Genomic DNA, 20,130 nt, shown 5'->3' on the forward strand with positions numbered 1-20,130 from the left:
AAAATTCTCTTCTTGTCCGGATTTATCGTCACTGATAAATCAGCACGGTGTCTCTCGGCAAGTTCTCTCGGTTAATCAGGGATTGCGAAATAAGCGATAATCGTGGTGGCCCAATCTTACGTGCCTTTCTTCGCGTAAACCTTGTTAGAAGCTGTCATCGTCACTGTTCCCGGAATAACAGAAATTTATCTCGCCTTCTTGCCCCGTCATCTCCCGCTTCCGCAAAAAAAGACGTCAATCCGACGTTCGTGGAAACTGACAGTGGAAAAATATCATCCACTCTTCGTTGCTGTTCTCTCTCTTTTTTCTTTGCAAATCACAGTTTCAATGAACAGCGAGGATTGAAAGCTTCTTTCGACTTTTGTGGACCTCTTCAAGTTTAATCCCCGAGACTTTTCTTACTTAGTTTAAGATGAAGATTAGATTTTAAAATTCTTAAAATTAATTAATTCGATATATCGATTACTGATTATCGACAATTTTATATAAGATCGTTTAGTATGTAAGATTTTAAAATTATCGCCAATCACGATATTTAAATTTATTCCAGCAAAGATGTGAGATCAGAAAGGAAGATGAAAAAATGAGAAAAGATTATAAAGTATGGCCAAATACTTGTGAACAGTGAATTAAATAGTTAAATTTAATTTGAAATGATGAAACTTAGGTAACAGAGTGAAAGCAATTTTATCCTGTCATTTTCGTGAATCAACATCAAACGGAATAATTTCATTCATACCAATCCAGAGTTTGATTATTCGTTCGAGTTGCAATCTCCAAATGTTTCGTTCCACGATTCCCACCTGTCTTCTCGTCCAGTCTCAATGTACACTTAAAGTTTTACGCGAGCCATACCGCGCTCCTGAATCTTTAAACTTGATTTTCACGGACGGAAAACAGGATTGGATATCCGCTTTCAAGGAAACTCGTCTTGCACCGCCATTCTCCCTGAAAAGGATTAAAATACTTTTGATTTCGAACGTACCCTCGAAAGCAGTGGATTGTATGGACAAAAAAGTCAGAGAAATGCATAATCTACACGAATGGAGTCAGACTCTATTTCGCATAAGAGGCTAATAAAAATGCTGAAATAAATTTTAGTTAAACTCATATCAAATATCCCTTCAAAAGAAATATTATTTATCTTCAAAAGTTCAAAAATTATAGATTTTTATACGCTGCTGTTATAGGTTTTCTTTTCCCAAAATTTTAAAAATTCAATAGTTTTTCTTTTTAACTTTTCATTTGCACACTCGTTCGAATGTTGCCGTTACCATACACAGTCAATTTCGTTATTTTATTCTACAAGAATAAAATTTAAATTTTAAAATTTTTTTTTATACAAAATATGAGAAATTGGGTAAATTGATTGAAGCGCCTATGTCAAGAGGAAGAATTTCACTCGGTTTCTTCTTCGAACGTAAGAGGTTTTTACGTCGGGACAAAAGGTTCGGTTGAGATTCTACACACAAGGAAGGCGTCTAAGGGCGGGAATAGAGGCGCGTGTAAAAGGAAAAAGGCTGGAGTTGTTCCGAGAGTGCACGAGTTCCTCTCGGAACCGCGACGAGTTCCTCCCTATTGGCTAAAAAACATCCGACGAATCTTCTCGCTCGTCGTGTTTTCTTTGCATTATGTGTCCGCCATTGTTCCTCGATACACGTATTGAGTAACATGTGGCAACAACAAGGACTTCTAAAATAAAAAATAAAGGAAATTATGAAAGGAAGGACGTTCCGCAGTGTTCCACGTGTCTCTCTATTTCATCGTTTATATTAACGCGATAATTAAGTATTATTTCGTGTTCTTAGGAGAAAATATGCATAAGTTTGTTTGTCATAAATAATTGGTAACATCTGTGATGTGATAAATATTAATTGAGGATCGATTTTAACTTTGACTCGTAATCGCATCTTTGCAACGATATTGCAAAAAAATATTTTTGTTCGAGAAGGAATCGTTTGACGAATTAAGTAATTAACGGAGTCCGAGCGGACTTCCTGTTTTCAAAAAATTGGAGTTTAATTTTATGAAGACAGAAGAAGAATATGTTAAAATCTTTGGAGTTTAATAAATAAATTTGGTGGGATTTGATATTTGATGTGTAATCTAGAGTAAGTTAATATTGGAAATTAATTAGTAAAAAAAAAAAAAAAAAAAGAAAAATATTCGTTTTTAATTTCATGACATTCGAGAATGAATATATCAATATTCATTAAACATCACAATTGCATTTCAAATACACTTTGAAAAGTGTGTATATTCGTTTCTCGACTCGTATCATACGACTTTTTTTTAAGTACATTTCAGTTTCTCCTTTACCTCGAAAATTGTATAATATCGAAAATTTTGCTGTATAAAACATTTGCTATAAATACTGCTTACTAATACTTTGAACACTTTTATGAGTCACGTAGTCATGTGTTTTCATGTGAATGCATATCGCGTTAAGAGCAATACTCGATGACCCATTGATGAGGTCACGCCTATCAATTTGACCTAATTTTTTTCAATTTTTGACAATGGATAACAAACATACCTTAACGCTTGATCAAAAGTGTGTAATAAATAGAGTATCTCCATCTAGAACGTTCTAGAAACTCTCCACTCACGTGTCCATCACGCCTTGATCCAGACGCAATCGACGAAAAAAACCTCGCAAAATTAATTACATAAATTTTTTTCTTTTTTTTTTTCTAACTGCTTCTCAGAAAAGAAAATTCAGAATACGATAAATCCTTAAAAGTCGAGTTACTTTTAAATTTGTTTTAAATTTAAGTTAATTTAAGTTAAGATAAGAGTTTCACGGATAATCTAAAACTCGTTATATTTCCACGGCTAATTTTCTTTCTGTTTTACTACTCTCTTAAAAAAAAATTTTAAAAACTCGTAAAAAAGATACGTTCGGGAAAAATTACACAATTTTACAATTCTATTTTTCTTAATCTCATTTCGTGCTTTTCGTATTTTCGTAAAATGTTTCAACGACTCGATGGCTATTCGGGTAATTGAAACACTCGAAATAATACTCCAATGCCGCAACATTATTACACTGACGAGCGTTCATCAGCAAAGGGAAAAATCTCTCAAGAATGAAATTCTCCTTCGAGCATAACCTACTCGCACAGAATTGAGGTTAGGAGCGAGGAATCGGGCTTTTTTCAAGGGAATTTCCACGAGTCGGATAGCGTCACGGATCTAAGTAGAAGGCAGTCGTCTGATGCTCGTATAGACCACGATTCCCTTGATATACCTACAGACGAGGACGAGGCGAACGAAATTGACTGCGGCGCCGTGTGTTTCACGGTGGCTGCGCCACTCGGCTTGGCCGCACAAGTAGCTCGTTCCCTTCCCTTGTGATTTCACGGGGACGCGTCGACGAGCAGCATCGCGGTTTCAAGGTGAACCGATTAAAGCCGAGCAGATCTTTCCATCTTTTAGAGTAGATTTTATTCGAGTAGGTATCATTGAAGATTTGTGAAGGATGAGGAGGGATAAGAGTGATTCGGAGGAGAACGTTGGTTATCGGCTTCGTATTGAATGAATTTCATTGCGATCTCATTCTAGAAGTGATTTAATTTATAAAATTGATGGTATGAACAAGGCAACGCCTCTTCGAAATAAATTAGAATTATCGGATGTCACTTTGATGTTGTTCGGTGAAGAGGGAGGATACTGTTCCAATACAGTGATCTTTTTATAAATAAAATTATTTTCTCTAAACTTTAAAAAAATTTAGGTAATCTTGTGCCGGCACATATGATCAAGATTTTTTGAATTTTTCCAAGGTCGTTGCAAAAATATTTCTTAATAATTCCGATTAAAATCAAAAAAGGAAATCGCCCTCTCGATAAATCAGCGGACTTGGCTGGGTTCGACGAACAATAGGAATAAGAAGAAATGAAAAGTTTCGAAATCAAATGAAGTTGGAACACCTCTGGGTTATAAAATTTTAAAAAAATTGCAAGGGTTTGGTGAATATCTATGAGAGAATAATACCGAGAAAGAGAAAAAGGAACCTAAATGAAGAAGAAAATGTAATTTTTTTGAAATCCTGAAAAAAAGAAAAAATTGCAGAGTTACTGACCTAAGTGAATAACAGGCAGAAAATAATATTATACATTTGGTGTTCTTTGTTCGTTTATACGTAATTGGATGATGATTCGTCGATCGCTGGTGTGTATTAATTGTCAAGAGCGAATATGTTCCGATAGGCACGCAGAAAACAAGTGGATCATGTGTCACATGACACATGAGGCTGACGTATCAGCTGAACTGGAGCAGATGAATCCGGTTGCGTTATATGCACGCTGTTATTTACATAATTCGTAACGTTTCGGCGAGATTCATAGAATACGCACGGGGGGGTGTGGATCGTGGACTAGAATCCGCAGAAATTGAACGACACTTCCGATAACCCTGCACGATTCTCTTAAAACGGCCGATGCTCGGCACGTTATTTGCGATGAGAAAAGAGAGAGAAAAAAAAAAGGAATGTAAAAATAAAACGGATAAAAATGGTAGTAAAAATAAATAAATAATCGAGAGATATAAATAAATATTTTTCCGATGTGGGTAATATAATAAAAAGTGGTAACGAAAACATCGTTCATCGTCGGATAAATTTAAAATTTCTCAAAATTCGTTATCGAAAAAAGACAAAAGAAAATATATATTCCCTAAAATGAATAAATAAAAAAAAAATTCGATAACTTCTTTAGTTCTATCTTCGAAAATTCGAAAGATTCAATCGCCCGAAATTGGTGAGGAAAAAAAAAAATTAATCAGAAAAGAAGATAACGATTCTCGATTCTTTCTCTCTCTCTTAAAAAATTCACGCGCCCTCTTCCAATCAGCCAACAAAAGGAAGCCCCCAAACCTCCACCGTATTCACCAATTCTAAATAATTTCCACAAACGATCCTCAGTCTCGATCGAGTTTTCAAAGAGCGGGGAACAGTCAGCGGTGGACTCGATAAAGAAATTCGTACCGTCTCGTTCATTTCGAACGGAGAAACAACTCCGGTTAAAGAATACCCGACCCGCATACAAAATATTCCCGCGGGGTACGAAGCGGTCGACCGTTCGATTGCCCCGAGTTGAAATGGGTTAAACGTGGCACGATAAATAGCCTCCAATTGATTTCGCATTGTAACCTCGCGGAAACGAGGATAGGATATGCTCTTTGGTACGAAGGTATTTCCTAATTCCTATTTTTCGAAAATCAACCGAGCGAGACAATGGAGAGAGAGAGAGAGTCGTTGCGTAACACACGCGACTCGAATTCAAATCAATTTTCGAAGCATACGAAATATAATATTCGATGGCGTTAACGAAGAAATTGTCCTCGTTTTCCTGTCGAAGAAGCTTTTTCTCCCCCTCCAACCCTCGATAACGATCGATCGAAGATTGAAATTCTTTTTAGGGGAATAAAAGTAACCATAACCAGTGAAGAAAGGATGGAAAAATCTCTGATTCGGAGTGGAAAAGTGGGTTAAGTTAGGAAAAGCGATTTTTCAAAAGAGATATAAAATTTTTTTTGCTGGATATAAGATCTTTTCTTCCATTTTCCTCTTTCTCTCTCTCTCTCTCTCTCTCTTTTCTTCCTCTTTTGATTCTTTTATGCTCGGTTCCGATGTTCTTTCGCGAGAGATGAACTTTTTTACGAGAATTTTTTTTTTATCTTGAATGATCGTCTTGACTTAGCTCTCACTCCTGATTCATTGGATTAAAGTTTTTAATTCTACTTATACCGTTACCAATTTCAGCTTCCTACATTTGCAAATTCATGAACCCGATAGTGTCTTTTTTTCACTTCCTTTTCTGTCTTCTTATAACATTATATTTCATTAAAGATATCATTAATTTTATAATTTCTTTTTTTATTAATATCTCATTCGAAAGATTTTTTTCTTTTCTGTGTTTTCGCGAAAACTTTGGCTCTTCAAATTATACTTTTCGATTCCTCTAATATTGCCTTCAAAAAACCTAACTTTTACTCCATTTGAAAATATAATAAATGATAACAATATTTGGCATCTCTTAAATTCCAAACAAAATACGATCTATTATATGTACTTAGCTACACGAAATTTTAAACAAACAAGTTCGCATCGGAGCTTTCCTCTTCTCAAACGCGAAAATCCGTAATACCGAGTGCTCACGTGTTACCGGTAAAACTGATCACGTTATATCACAAACGTTGAACGATCGATTTAGACGGAATTACGCGTGATTATTATCAAATTCATACAGTATACAATATGCAAATACGTGTGTTTTTCAAGTCTCCACAAACACGAGGCCTAACGTGTCATCACGATAAACAATAGAGCGGGAAGATAAGAAAAAAACTTTTAACCAGTGGCTTACCGCCACTAGTCCCTTCCACTTACCTATCCCTCCCTTCTCACCGTTTCGAGGAAGATAGTCAGACGAGTCGATGCTCGTCGCTCTATCGCCGCGAATATCTCCATCTCTCTCCATGTGCCGAACATAATAACGTGAAGTGGTTTACGGATTGCGTTCAGTCACAGTACGCGCCGTCTTCCGATCACATCGATCTCCCATCTCGGTATATATACATATATATATACACACACACACACACACTCGGTGAAAATAAACACGCACCGAAACTTGGAAGCATCGGAAGAAATCTAACGTCTCTCGCTAACATCGTGGTTGGCTAACAGAAAACACGAAACGCACGAATCGAGGCACGCGTGCGAAAGCAATCACGATAGACGAACTAAAACGACCAACGTTTCTTTCGTGCTATCTGTTTACACACACAACCGAGACCGGAAGGATAGAAAGTAGCGAAACGCGACATCTGTAAACATAGATCGACTAACCTCTTACTCGTGATCGTTCCGCGGATAGATACAAACACGAGGCCGTTCAGGATAAACGAGTACCACGTCGGTAACGTTGTCACGCTCTTGTTTTCCGAAAGCAGACAGTACTCGAGGGTGAAGGAGGAGGCGGAATCCCAGGAGAGCCCGGGATGACGATCAAACCGTCGTCCATGGTGACCGACTATCTGGTCTTCGTCGGTTGCATCGTTGCCTCGTTCGTGATACCGTTATGGGGGAAATTTCGTGGCAGGCGGAAGGAGACGACCAAGGCCGATTACGTGTTCGCAACGGGCACCGTATCTATGGGCGCTATGATGCTGTCAATCGCGCGTGGCACGCTTGGCGTCAGATCCTTTCTAGGTTATCCGTCGGAGCTGTACTATAGAGGGAGCGCCATGTGGGAGACCATCTACGGTATGATGCTCGCGTATCCCATCGTGTGCTTCATCTTCGTCCCGGTTTACTACAGCCTCGGGATCACGTCTGTCTATCAGTATCTAGATATGAGGTAATTATCTACGAGAGTCGTGTTTCCATCGGACCCGCGATCATCATTTCGCGGGAATAACGTCGAGAATAACGCTCGCGCGGGAATTGGATCCGCATCCTTGAAAATTCGCTCGTGGGAAATCTCTTCTTTCCTGTTTTTCTTTCTTTTTTTTCTTCTTCTTCTTTTTTAAATATAGGGCGTTTCATTTGAACCTTTGAAACTTTCTCTATGTTAAAATACACGATTTAGGGTTTGAAAAATAAAAATAATTCGAAACGTAGCGAGAATCGAGTTTGTTTTTTTTGTTTATTCTTGAAAAAGAAGCTCAAATTATATATATAGGTATTAATTATTCAAAGAAAGAGATTTGATCTTCATATATCTTCCAAAAAAAAAAAAAATTACGAAAAATTATTCAACATTTTCGATATAAGGAACAATTTCGAAATTATTTCAATTATTTCTAATCTCTTGATGAAATACCCTATACGTTGAGAGGAAAATTTGCCGCCAACAGGAAGTTTTTTTTTTTTATGAACGCAACAATTAAGTAATGGAAGGCACAATGTAAAGTTAATAGACTAGATCATTCGAGATATCTTCCGAGAAATAATTCGCCTCGAAATCACGCGGACACGTGACGGATCACGGGGAAAATTTGAATTCACCTTGTACACGATATGCTCTCGAGCAGCTCGATATCGTCGTTTGCTTGCCTGGAACCAGGCTACTTTACATTTTCAATTTACGTGGTACCAGCCACCGCATAAATCCGCCTCCTATTTTTCCTTTTTTTTTTCTTTCTTTTTTTTTTTTTTCGCTAAAAATTCTTATCCGTCTAGATAGACTTTCTCTCGGGTGGAAAACTATTGTTTCGAAAAAGTTTAGTTAGAGTTGAATTTTTTCCCATGAACCTTGAGACGATATTCCCGCTTAACGATTATGTCCGGCTATATATATAACCGGAGAATAGACCTCTCGTAATTATGCTAATTTCCCAGGTTCAAGTCGAAGCTAGTCAGATGCCTCGCAAGCTTCTCCTACGTGATACGAAGCCTGCTGAACTTGGCCGTCACGATATTCACGCCTTGCGTAGCTCTTAAGGCTGTGATTGGCTTGCCTTACTGGACCAGTATAATCGGTATTACATCTATATCTGTCGTCTTTTCAATTATGGTGAGTGTAATTTTACGTTCTACGATAATGTAACGTGAATCTAATTTGAAAAGAAAATTATCGAGAATTGCTTGCTCTTGAAATGAATGTGATATTGGATTATATTTCTAATATAATGGAAAATTATTATTTTTTTTTTCTTTTTTTAAGTAATTCTTGAAAATTTTACTCTCAAATGTATACGCACACAGTCCAACAGTGTAAATGTAATTTTCAATTTAAAGATGTGAATATAATTTGAGAGTTGGCGATTACTCTCGAATAATTAATTTCGGTGCATTAGCGAGAAATAATTTTTTAGAGCGAACTCTAGAGAGTTTTTTATTCTCAAATGTATTCGCAGTTTAACCTGGTTTTTTTATATCAATTTCTTTTTTTGAGGGAAAAATAATTGAAACTATTCGCTAATCGTATTTATTTAGAATCGAAAATAATCGTGGGATCGAAAGTTCGTCTAAATCGATTGATTAAAACATTCGATACGGATGACGTGCGCGTCATGGGAATTTCCTATTCCATGGCAGGTGAACGCATACAATCGCGAACTTTTTAAAAAAAAAAAAAATTTTGTTCAGAATGTAGATATATAAAGAAATAAAAAAATTATGCAGTCCAAAAGTTGACAATTTATTTTTCTCGATGGTATTAAAAATCGTGAAATTTTCTTAATATTATAAAACGCTAAATATTTAGAGAGAAATCCAAATCTACCAAATCGTAGATTTATATATCTTATGGAAATCTTACAAGGCAAACATCGTAAAATTTAATCTTTCCATTTTGTGTTTCTTTTTCTTTTTTTTTTTTCTTTTTATTAAAATGCGAATAAACACGAGCGTTAATCCGTAGCGTCGAACTTATGCTAAAAAAAATAATGAATAATTTATCTGTTCGAGTTTATAAAAACTCGGCAAAAAAATCTCGAAGTCACTTTGTAATCGTAATATAATACTTATTTGATGCTATTTTAGAAAAAAACATCTATCCGTATAGACGCTCGTCCACTGCAATTGACAGAATGAGAAAAAAAAAACAAAAATTTAATCTTAAATTTAAATCGAAGAATTAATTCTCTTAATTTATTTTTACACCTCTCGATCGCGTTTCGCGATTTCAAATATTTCACGAAGCTAACGATTATTGCCTCTCGATCATAAATATTCATTCGAGAAGAGTTCATCGGCCATCGGCGATTCTACACGATTTACGACAAGAGAAAGGAAAAGGAAACCAGAAGAGGCCGATGATTTTTCGCGCTGAAACATTTAGAATTGTCCTTACGGCAGCCGCCGCATTTTCGCCCCATCAATTATTCCGGGTCCAAGAGGGGTCGCCCGTTCGAAAGGGCATTTCCTCCCATCGAAAGGATCGTAAATACAACACGCGTGATCGTAAAATTCCCGTAAAAACAACGCACGAGGCAAGACAACCACGTGAAAATGCCCATTTTATACTCGCCTTTCCCGTGCGTCGTACACGTGAATTCATTCCCGTGTCGTCCAATAATTTTCAATTCGTTTGAAATATTCCCGCGTCCAAACGCGCGATTTTCGCTTTTTCGTCCGTCGGATTAAATATCCATCTCTCTCTCTCTCTCTCTCTCTCTCTCTCTCTGTATGTGTGTGTGTGTTTGCAATTTTTTTTTTTCGTAGCTCGTGAATTTGTGACGATAGCAAAGAAAATATATAAAAAAAAAAAGCAGCGCTTTGCAATTAGAGAAATTTGTATTCGTAGCGATTCAATTCAGGAATTGAATATGTTATCGCGTGTATCGTTGCGAATACGTTTGAAAATAAGAGAAATTGTTTTTTCGAGAATCGTTATTTTTCTCTAGTGGATTGCGTTGAGAGTGAAAGTTGCTCTAAAGAAATGATGATAAAGAGAGAAAGAAAGGAATTACACCTTGAATTGAGGATTATTTAAAATTTCTAAAATTCGAATCGTATCTGCACAAAAATTTTCACAAGCGTTCACTTCATCGTTTGATTAAAATTTAAACTATCCTATATGGGAATTTTAAATGGGATATAAAAAGTTAAAGCATTTCAAAAATTTTGGAAAAAACAAATTCATGAATTTCATTTTCGTCCGCAGGGAGGACTGAAAGCGGCCATCCTCTCAGACGTTATACAAGGTTTGACCATGATCGGTGTGTCGCTGGTGATAATCGTGAGAGGCTCAGCCGATATAGGCCCCAGTCAAATTTTAAACGTGACGTACGAGCGTGGCCGATTGGATTTCTTCGAGTAAGTGTAAACATTGACCGTAGCCAAGCGCTTTGATTAGAATGACGTGGAATCCTCATAACGCGTTTAGATTGGATATCGACAATCTTATTGGCTTAATCGAGGCATCAATCCGTGTTTCACGTGAAATCTAGGCGAGATTCGAACGAAAGTGTTCACGTGCTGTTATATCACTAATATTACTTTCTTATTTATATAATATATTCTTATTTATCATTTCAAAATATCTGAGATAATTAAAAAAAATTTTTAATGATTTTCCTCGTGTCGTTCTCGTTTAAATAAATACATTAGATTGTTTGCAAAGAATAATGGCGAAAAATGTAAATAGAAAAATATTTGTTTTCTAATTCAATTGATTTCTAGCAAATAGCATTGATATCAAAAATTTCTCCTATCCTATTTGTGTGTATATAACGTTATAGAATATTTGTACATATAAAGACTTTCCTCTTTCCACTGTATATAAATTCTTCCAATTTAAAAGATAAAAAAGAAATTGAATGCATCTCGAAAAATGAGAAACTATTATGCAGAAGACTTTAATTAAGAATGGGAGAATAATTCTGAACAACCGATTTCAAATACACGCAGAACAAGAAGATCGTCGCGTAGCTTCCAATTCGATACACTTGTGCCACGAGACGATACAAAAAGAACAAAGTATCTTCGATTTAAAATAAAGAAAAAAAAAAAAAAAAAAGCAAGCATTGTCCAAGCATTTTCATTAATTTCGTAAAACAAGAAGAACGTATACACCAATTCCTCGCAAATTAATCGAACCGATCTCTGGTTTCAGCATGAATTTCGATCCCACACTTCGAGTGACGACTCTGTCGGCAACTCTGGGTCAATTATTCATGAGCCTGTCCATCTTCGGTTGTCAGCAGAACTTCGTGCAGAGATATTGTAGCATGACTAGCGAGAGGAAAGTGATCAAGTGAGTGTGTAACTTTTTTTTATCAAATCTTCCTAAATCAAATTGAAAATTTAATAATAAATGGAACTGGAAAATCGATTTTGCGCGGCTAGATATAAGATAGAATTATTAATGGAAATAGATGATACGGGTATATATATATATATATATACATACGATCGTGTTTCGCATCTCGATAAAAATCAAATTAATTTCGCGAGTAAACCATCCAATATATTTCTCGTAATTGCGAGAACGTTGAAAAACTGGAAACCCGTCATTTTGACGTATTTCGACGTACTTTTATTGTTAACCGTGTTGTTACCACGCATTTTGCTAATAATTTAGCGAGGAATAACAAGCTCGGTGAAATTACACGGCTCGCGGTGAAATTTCGAAATTTCTGGAACCATTGATTCCTCGAAATCTATGCCTGGTGTTTCGGTAATTTTCGGCCGAGAGAAAAAGGAGAAAAAATAGGGAGGGGGGAGGAATTATACGACGGTATATCCAGGAAGTTTGCGGAATACAGAAATCGCTTGTGTACGCTACGACTTGGAGGCATGCACGATATTAGCATTTTACGCGACTGATATGTAAATAAGTATTGTGCAGATAACGTCACGTGTTACGAGATTCGATATATTTAAATGTAGAAGTGATTTTTCAATAAGCGATTTCTGTATTAAAAATTCAATAACAAAGAGTTTGCATAGACTTTTAAAACTCTCTCGAGAATAATGATTCTCGATCTTCTCACAGATGAGTAATCATTTTTCTCTCCTCTTCTATACATCGAATTTATACACTAAAAGATAGCCTTTTCTTTACAATTCTATTACAATACATAAAAAAATAATGTTAGTATTTTTAATAGTTTTCTGAAATAATCATTTGTAACTTTTTTATTTAAACGAACATTTTTCTAGAAAAACCGAAAAAACTTTTTGCTGAACTTCGTTGACCTAGATTGCCTGTGATATCATTTAAAAAAAAGGAAAAATGATCGAGATGAGAATCAATTGGAATAATTTCTCACTGCTGCCGCCATAGCCGGCCCCTTAGAGCGGCTTTCCGCCAAGCAATCGAAACTATCACCACGTCTCTCCACGAAGCGGGAAGGGAGAATATGTCTTGTATCCCAGAAATAAAGTAAGAGGGGTGTGAGTTGAAAGTTTGCGGATCACTTAGTCGACGTGTACACGAAATCGACTGTTTTCCCCCGAGCTAGAAAGACGAAAGGAGAGAAATCCTTCCGGGAATGATCTCAAAGAAACTCTGTCCGATTGATCGCGTCTACTTTTTCTTTCCGCTTTTTTGCTTGCTCTTTTTATTTCTTTTCCTCGAATTGAGACAATTGGCGGGGTCACATTACGATACAGATCAAAACATTTCGAGAAATTAATTATACGAAGTTTTAGATGAAGTTACAGCTTAGGAAATAATTTTCCTTGTGTATTTTTATATTCTCTATATTTTAATTGATTTTAAATTGGAATAGTAATAGTGGATAAAATTTTCATGATTCTCAATCTTTCAATTGAGGTATTAATTCTCGTAAGTTGAATTAATTAAATCCATTAAATAATCCATTTCTTGAAAAATACGTATACGTTAAGTGTTTAATAAAAACCGAATAATTAACATTGATGGAATCGTGCAGTTTAGCTTATGGTGTGGTTCAATTGACGACTGGCATTTCAATTAAAAGGTCAATCACGTGCTCGTTATGAATCATCATCACGCTTGCTAGAAATTATTCCTGTTTGACGTTTATCTTACTGGATATTATTATTATTAATATTATTATTATAAGCTGACTATGAGTAGCGTGTATTTCAATGATAACCATTTCACTTGATTATATAAATTCTTATCTAATCTTCTTTTACTCGTGATTGATCGGTTTATTTATTCTTGTTTATCGAAATTAAGCAAAAAAAAAAAAAAAAAAGAAACAAAAACAAAATAACGTTCCATTCGATTATCGATTTCTCCTCGTATTTCTCCTCGAAACAAGTTAAATAAATTTTAATGACTTAGTGACTTACAATTAACGACACGACATTTAAATACGCAAAACGTGTTTTTCATTTCATTTCAGAACCATTGGAACGGTTGGAAAAATGTTAAACAGTATATCGAGACGTTCGTCGTTTAAAAAAAACCACATCTCTCTCTCCCTTTTCATAACTCACGTGACGCAATAACTCCGTTTTTCATGGGCGATGAACACCTACGATGAAAAGCAGACTGAAAGTAATTTGCGAACTTCTTTTACGTCCTTCCACGAGGATAAAAGTTAAATCTTTGAATGATTCGAAACGGAGAAACCATACAGATATATATCCAAATCGATTCCATCAAGATTTGGTAAAGAAAAAAAAAAGGAAAAATCATTCATAAAACGCGAAAAGATTGAATTGACGCACGAATTGACGAGAAATATCCAACACTTTATTTATTCAGCTTTCGAAATACTGTTATTAGTTAGAAATCGCGGGAGATACAAAACTTTCTCGCGGAAAAATAATAACTCAGCCATTTTTAAAGGATTTAGACAAATAAAATATGGATAATTCTCCGCAGAAAAAATATTGAATTTTACGAGTTTAATATTCATAAAGTACCACAACAAAAAAATATACGTATACTCTGCTAGTGACGTTTCCTTCGTAAATCTCTGTTCTGGGGAATTTTTTTCTCTAACTTTTTGTCAAAGTGTAATTCTAGAGTTATTTAATAAAGGGCTAATTTTTAGAGAAATTAATATACTATTTTATAAAGAAGATAGAGTTTCGAAATAGTATTTCAAACGTGCATAAATTTCTATCTCTATTTTCCTATATCCTATATCCTATTTTCGAATCCAAATGTAAATAGGAAATAATATTTTACGTGAAATAATATTTGATTCAAGCATTATATACAATAGTAATTTGCAAATTCTAAATTTGTTTATATAAAATATATAAATTTTTAGAATTTCACCACGAAATATTTCAATCTGTTTTGCAATATAAATAATATCGTGACATAGTTTATTTTATATTTTACACTTGAATTTTAGAATTACATTTTCGACAAAAAATTAGAGGGAAAAATCCTATATATTACTTTTATCCATAATTCTGTATACTTCGCATTTTACGAATGAAATCTCCAATTAAATCTTGTACAACCAGAGATCGCGAATTTCGAGCGCGAAAAGATCTCGTTTAAACGAGTAGGACACGTGAAAACCTCTGGTCCCTCGCGTGTCATCGTTCCTAGATAGAAAAAAAAAAAAAAAAAAAAAAAAGAAAAATACACAAACAAATTAACGACCGATTCCAGAGGCAATTTATCCCCTTTCGGGATAACGTAACATCGATGAGAACAGAACCGTTTTATTAGAGCATAAATTCGAACAAACGAAGTGTCGGTACGGCCGCGATAAAAACCTCGGCCCGAAATGGACTTTTATTAGAATATAATCGCGGTTGCGTTCTCCACTCTCGCGATAAAAATGTTTCATCGTATGGATTTTTATTAGGGTATATAACCGCGCGCGAGCGAGCAAAACTACCGACGATTTGTCGTTTTATTACACATTTTCGAGGGCCGTTGATAAAGTTTCCGTGGAGAATAAAGAAAGAGAGAGAGAGAGAGAGAGAAAAAAATTGCACGTTGACGTTGCTGCTTATTCCGGAAAAATTCAGAGACAGATGATCGTTCGAAATTGTTTTAAAAATTTACGATTTATCTTTCTATCTCTCTCGCCACCCGATTGAAATGGAAAAATGTATCGAAGAGTTTCAAAGTGTCCTAAAAAAGTTTCGCGAATTCATGGACCGTCTCTCTAGCGGCTGAACAGATTTTCATGCGGTCCATCTTTGGCCGAGATACCTTCCGATTCGCGAAATTCTCTCCGCACTCTCCCCGTTACCACATAATCAATGAGTCTTTCGGCTGGCACCCACGGTAGGGTCAAATGGCAGCAGGCCAAACTTTTAGATACTCCCTCCTCTGGCTAAGGTCAACGCTATCGAGTCGATCGTACGTGTATCTAAGAGCACACATAAGAGACATATGTTGTTAAGATCGAGAAGTGAGAATAGAGAGATCGATCGAGAGTTGTAGAAACAGATTCCAAGTAAAATCTATCGTTTGACCCGCGTGTGTTGCATATTTCAATGGGAAAAAATATAATATCCATTTTGCAGAACTATGTTGGCCAACATCCCTATAATCTTCGTGCTGTACTCCCTCTCCTGGGTGGTTGGAATGGTGATCTTCGCCAACTACGCGGACTGCGACCCCCTGTCGCTTGGATACATCTCTAAATTCGACGAGATCGTCCCATTCTACGTGGAAGATAAATTCCTCAACTTTCCAGGCTTGTTGGGCCTAGTAATGGCCACCTTGTTCAACAGCGCCCTCACCTTGGCGGTGTCTAATCTGAACTCACTCGCCACGGTCACGTTCGAGGACTTCTTCGGTCAAATACCTTCGATGAAAAACTTGAAAGATAAGCAACAGCTGCACCTGATCAAGCTGATCAGCGTTATCTACGGTATACTGATAATAGGAGTGAGCTTCCTCGTCGCGATGCTATCAGGAGTGATCGAGTCGTCCATGCTGATGACGTCTGCCACCTCCGGCCCCCTGCTCGGCGTTTTTCTACTTGCCATGCTTGTTCCTTGCGCCAACTGGAAGGGTGCCGCGGCCGGGATGATCTTCAGCCACGTAACCACTTTATGGATCACATTTGGCCACCTGACGGTCAGCAACAACGTGGAAACGTTACCCCTGTCGACCGAGAACTGTCAGAACGACACGTTCTCCCCTTGGATCACGAAGCCAGCCAGCATGCCCTATCTCACGGCCAACATCACGGCCAGTAATTCGTACGAAAATGGACCGTTGCTTACGAACGGAACCGAGGAAATGGCAGATATAGGTCCGATCGAGTTCTTGTACAGCATCACGTATATGTATTACGCGTTCATAGGAAGCATGTCGACTGTGATCGTCGGTGTTATCGTGAGCTTGGTGACAGCCGACCCGAAAGGAGACATGTACGAGGAGCATCTACTCCACCCTCTCGCGGTGAAGATCTCAAGATTCTTCCCAGGCAGGCGGAGATTATACGCGAGCAGCACGCGGTTGCAGAACGAACAGAACGGGGCGAATGCGACTTCCTCGTCCTCGGTGACCTCGATCGCGAATGGCGCGGAAAAGACTGCTACTCTCCAGGGGGTCGTCGATGATAGCGGGAAGCTTCGTATCGACGTCGGTTACATAGAGAAGCTGAACGCCCTTAAGAACGTCTCGCTCGACGTGACCAACGAGGTCAACAAAGGGACCAGGCTTTGAGGAGTCTGACACATTCTTCGTTCCGAGTAGAGATCACCGAGAACTGATTCCAAAGTATTTCATCCCTTCCCGAGTGTCGCGTTAACCCAACCTATCTGGCTGGTAAATATATTTTATTTTTGGTTGGTAATATTACAGGCGATGATGTTGCATGTATCTTTTAGTAATAGTCATAGTTTTCATCGATTTCACGAATAGAAATTTTCATATACATCTTAATTTTTACTTGTATTCAGAATTGGCGAGCGAGCGAGCGATTTTACAGGGTAGACAGGTAGTACAAAGTCGTAGGCTTCGCTGAGCCACGCGTTGAGACGCATGCGCGTCATTACTTGTACACGCGTATACTTAATCAGAGTAATTATATTAAGTAGAGATTCCAAGAAGAATGAGTGTCTCGGTATCGAGAAGTGGAAATCCGGTTCGTCCAAACGAGTCAGTTTTCTGTAATTGCAGATTAAAAAAACGATGGCATTTATCAGTGCACGTAGAACTGCAGCTACTTTGTTGATTCGATTGTCTCATCATGTTCTTTCCTTATCTTAGATTATTTTGATCGTTTCACATTGTTTTTCGACTGACGAGTTTCTCGTTTCACTTTGATTCACGCGAGCTTCGTACATTTAAAGTTCCATGTAAAACTATATATATATGTAATACTTCGTGGAAACAGCCAGTTATTTGCGAATTTCGATTCGCAAATTTGCCATAAGAACTCTGTACGTTATACGTACACACGCGTGTAATACTCATTGTCTCAAGTCAGGAGCGGAATCGTGGATTGTTTGTGACGACGATATTCGTTCAGAGAGTTCGATTATCGAGAAATATATTTGGACGAAAATTATTAGGACGTAATCAAGATTTTTTTAAAAGAATTTAAACAAATTTTGATTCAATCTGTAAATACCGCGACGAATATCTTTTTTTGTTGTATATTATATTTATTTTACAATTTTTTTTTACATATCAATTTTCATTATTCTTTTTAATTTTTATTTTTAAATTTTCTATTCTCATTTCGTCAAAATATATTATGTACCAATAATACGAGAAACGTTCCTTATTCGCGCTTGATTATAGACGAGGGAAAGTGATCTTTGACATTTGATATAGAAACGCTTTCACCGGTGGCTTTCGTCTCTCCGATTCCGCTCCTGCATTAGTTTATAACGAAAGTATTGAATCGTGATAAGATTGTGAGATATCAAGCGGATGTTAATGCGTCCGTTGCGCAAGATTTCTTAAAGGTACGTTTTGCGACAAGTGTGATTCACTATGCAAATGAAAGAGGCGTTTGATGACAGAGCGCGAGTACTATTCGCGTAAATTGTACATTGAGTATGCCTCCGTTACTCCCAGAGCATCGTCTCTACGATATTGTAAGTTTTATATGTCATAGATTATTTTTGTAACATATAGATATAACAAATATAATTGCGTTAGATGTATATCAAGTATCGAATAGATCTGTGAATATTTATTTTTTTCTTCTATTTTTTTCTTTTTTTTTTGCACAAATATATCGCGTTTTTTAAGTGTTGTGTTGAAAATTGACGTTTCATTTCTTCATCCATCCATTACTCTGTTAGTTACATCAATTTGTCGAAATTTTTTAAATTGCACGCGTTCTGTCCGAATTTTCCCCTAGTTTAATCGATAACATCGTTCCGCTCGGTCGATAACCCATGGTTCAGGAACGATGCCCTCGATCAGTCAGCGAAATCATTCCCGGTTCCGATTATAGCAGAAAGATCTATCATTTTGCGAAATAAAAATCTGTAGCTATACGTGCATTCATCAATCAGAAATTCACATGTCTCGACGCGTTCGAGATTAATCGATGACGTCAATCGATCGATTAGATAGCGTTATTACCTGTCGTTTAAATTGCTTTGATGTTTCCTTCAATACTCTTCGAATCGCGTTTCAATGCAAAAATTACGATGAAACGTGGATTGGTGACGAAAATCGCCTTGGATTAAAAATCAATTTGCGTCATATAAAGAGAAAGAAAGAAAAAGAAGATGAAAAATCGAACGACTTCATCGTCAAACTTCTAGGAAATTTCGTGTTACGAAATCTATCGACCGTGTCACTTTCGACAAATATAAACTTGCAAATTTATTAGAAACCAGAGCCAAGAGAATGGCCATACGATAGAATATCTTCGTAAAGATCAGAGAATATAATCGAAATTGGATGCCTTAAAATTTTACTATAATTCTTTCCTATGTATAATATAAAAGTTAAATCACGTCGTACGGAAGTTATATCGTATGAATACGGTATAAAGTGCTATAGAAAATGTGATTCGAAGAGTTACGTTTTCTAAAGCAGTGTTTTCCGATCCTTTTTTGAGTCATGACCTTATTTCATAATAGCAATTTCCTTTCATCCTCATGTTGCATAAAAGGAATATTTTTCGTAAAGTGAATATAATATTTCTTAGAGAATGAATCAAAACTTGAAAAAAAAAAGTATTAAAAATCTGTCATAACGACAAGAATAATATAACCTATTTAATGTATAATTTTTTCATAAATCTTAGTAAATATCAGTAATCATAAAGTTTAGGCTAATAAATCGATTTACATCTTATTTTATTAATTAAAATGACTTCGCAAATGTAATAAATATAATAAAGTTATAATAAAATTGTAATAAAAACAATAAACAAATCCTTATTGTACATAAAACAAGAATTATCAAAATTCCATTTCTTATTATAATAAATATACTATGAATGTTTATGCATTTAAAAGAGATTTAAATATATAAAATAAAAAAACTTGTTATTTGATTAATTCTTTATTGTTTTGATAAAAATATAAATTTGCATAATCATCCACAGTTTAGTAATGATTTATATATTTCTATCTCATTATATTAATATATGGAAACAATTGGTAAAAGATAAATTACTCACGTGACTGTATTGATGACATTATACACTGTTAATTAAAAATACACTGTTAAATAAAATGTGTCAATGAAAATCACATTTATGAAACAAAATGATTGACAAGCACTCAAGAAACACCAGAACAAAAAGAAGATGGACGCAGTATGAACGAGAATCGAT

At 36.1% G+C, this 20,130-nt stretch overlaps 1 protein-coding gene and 1 long non-coding RNA gene across 5 annotated transcripts in view; one reads left to right on the forward strand and one right to left on the reverse strand.

The window, feature by feature from the left end:
- Positions 1 to 19,744, forward strand: part of LOC100869396 (sodium-coupled monocarboxylate transporter 1) — a 48,901-nt gene extending 29,157 nt beyond the window's left edge. For 2 of the 4 annotated variants that reach the window (XM_086917584.1, XM_086917583.1), the window contains exons 2-6: positions 6,958 to 7,364; positions 8,348 to 8,522; positions 10,617 to 10,768; positions 11,568 to 11,708; positions 15,893 to 19,744. In XM_086917584.1, coding sequence (XP_086773710.1) covers positions 7,006 to 7,364; positions 8,348 to 8,522; positions 10,617 to 10,768; positions 11,568 to 11,708; positions 15,893 to 17,045 — 1,980 coding nt within the window. In that variant the 5' untranslated portion in view covers positions 6,958 to 7,005 and the 3' untranslated portion in view covers positions 17,046 to 19,744. Of the gene's footprint in view, positions 1 to 6,511; positions 6,571 to 6,954; positions 7,365 to 8,347; positions 8,523 to 10,616; positions 10,769 to 11,567; positions 11,709 to 15,892 lie in introns of those variants that run through there. The other 2 variants (XM_086917585.1, XM_086917586.1) reach the window with 2 other exon arrangements.
- Positions 616 to 20,114, reverse strand: LOC147658413 (uncharacterized). The gene is made up of 2 exons (XR_015295197.1): positions 19,975 to 20,114; positions 616 to 948 (listed from the first exon to the last, which is right to left on the reverse strand). It is a non-coding gene; the product is annotated as an uncharacterized LOC147658413 (long non-coding RNA).
- Positions 20,115 to 20,130: the final 16 nt, after the last annotated feature.

Source organism: Apis florea, unplaced genomic scaffold, assembly GCF_048593485.1.
Source record: "Apis florea isolate Af1SG1 unplaced genomic scaffold, ASM4859348v1 contig_2272_pilon, whole genome shotgun sequence".
NCBI classification, from domain to species: domain Eukaryota; kingdom Metazoa; phylum Arthropoda; class Insecta; order Hymenoptera; family Apidae; genus Apis; species Apis florea.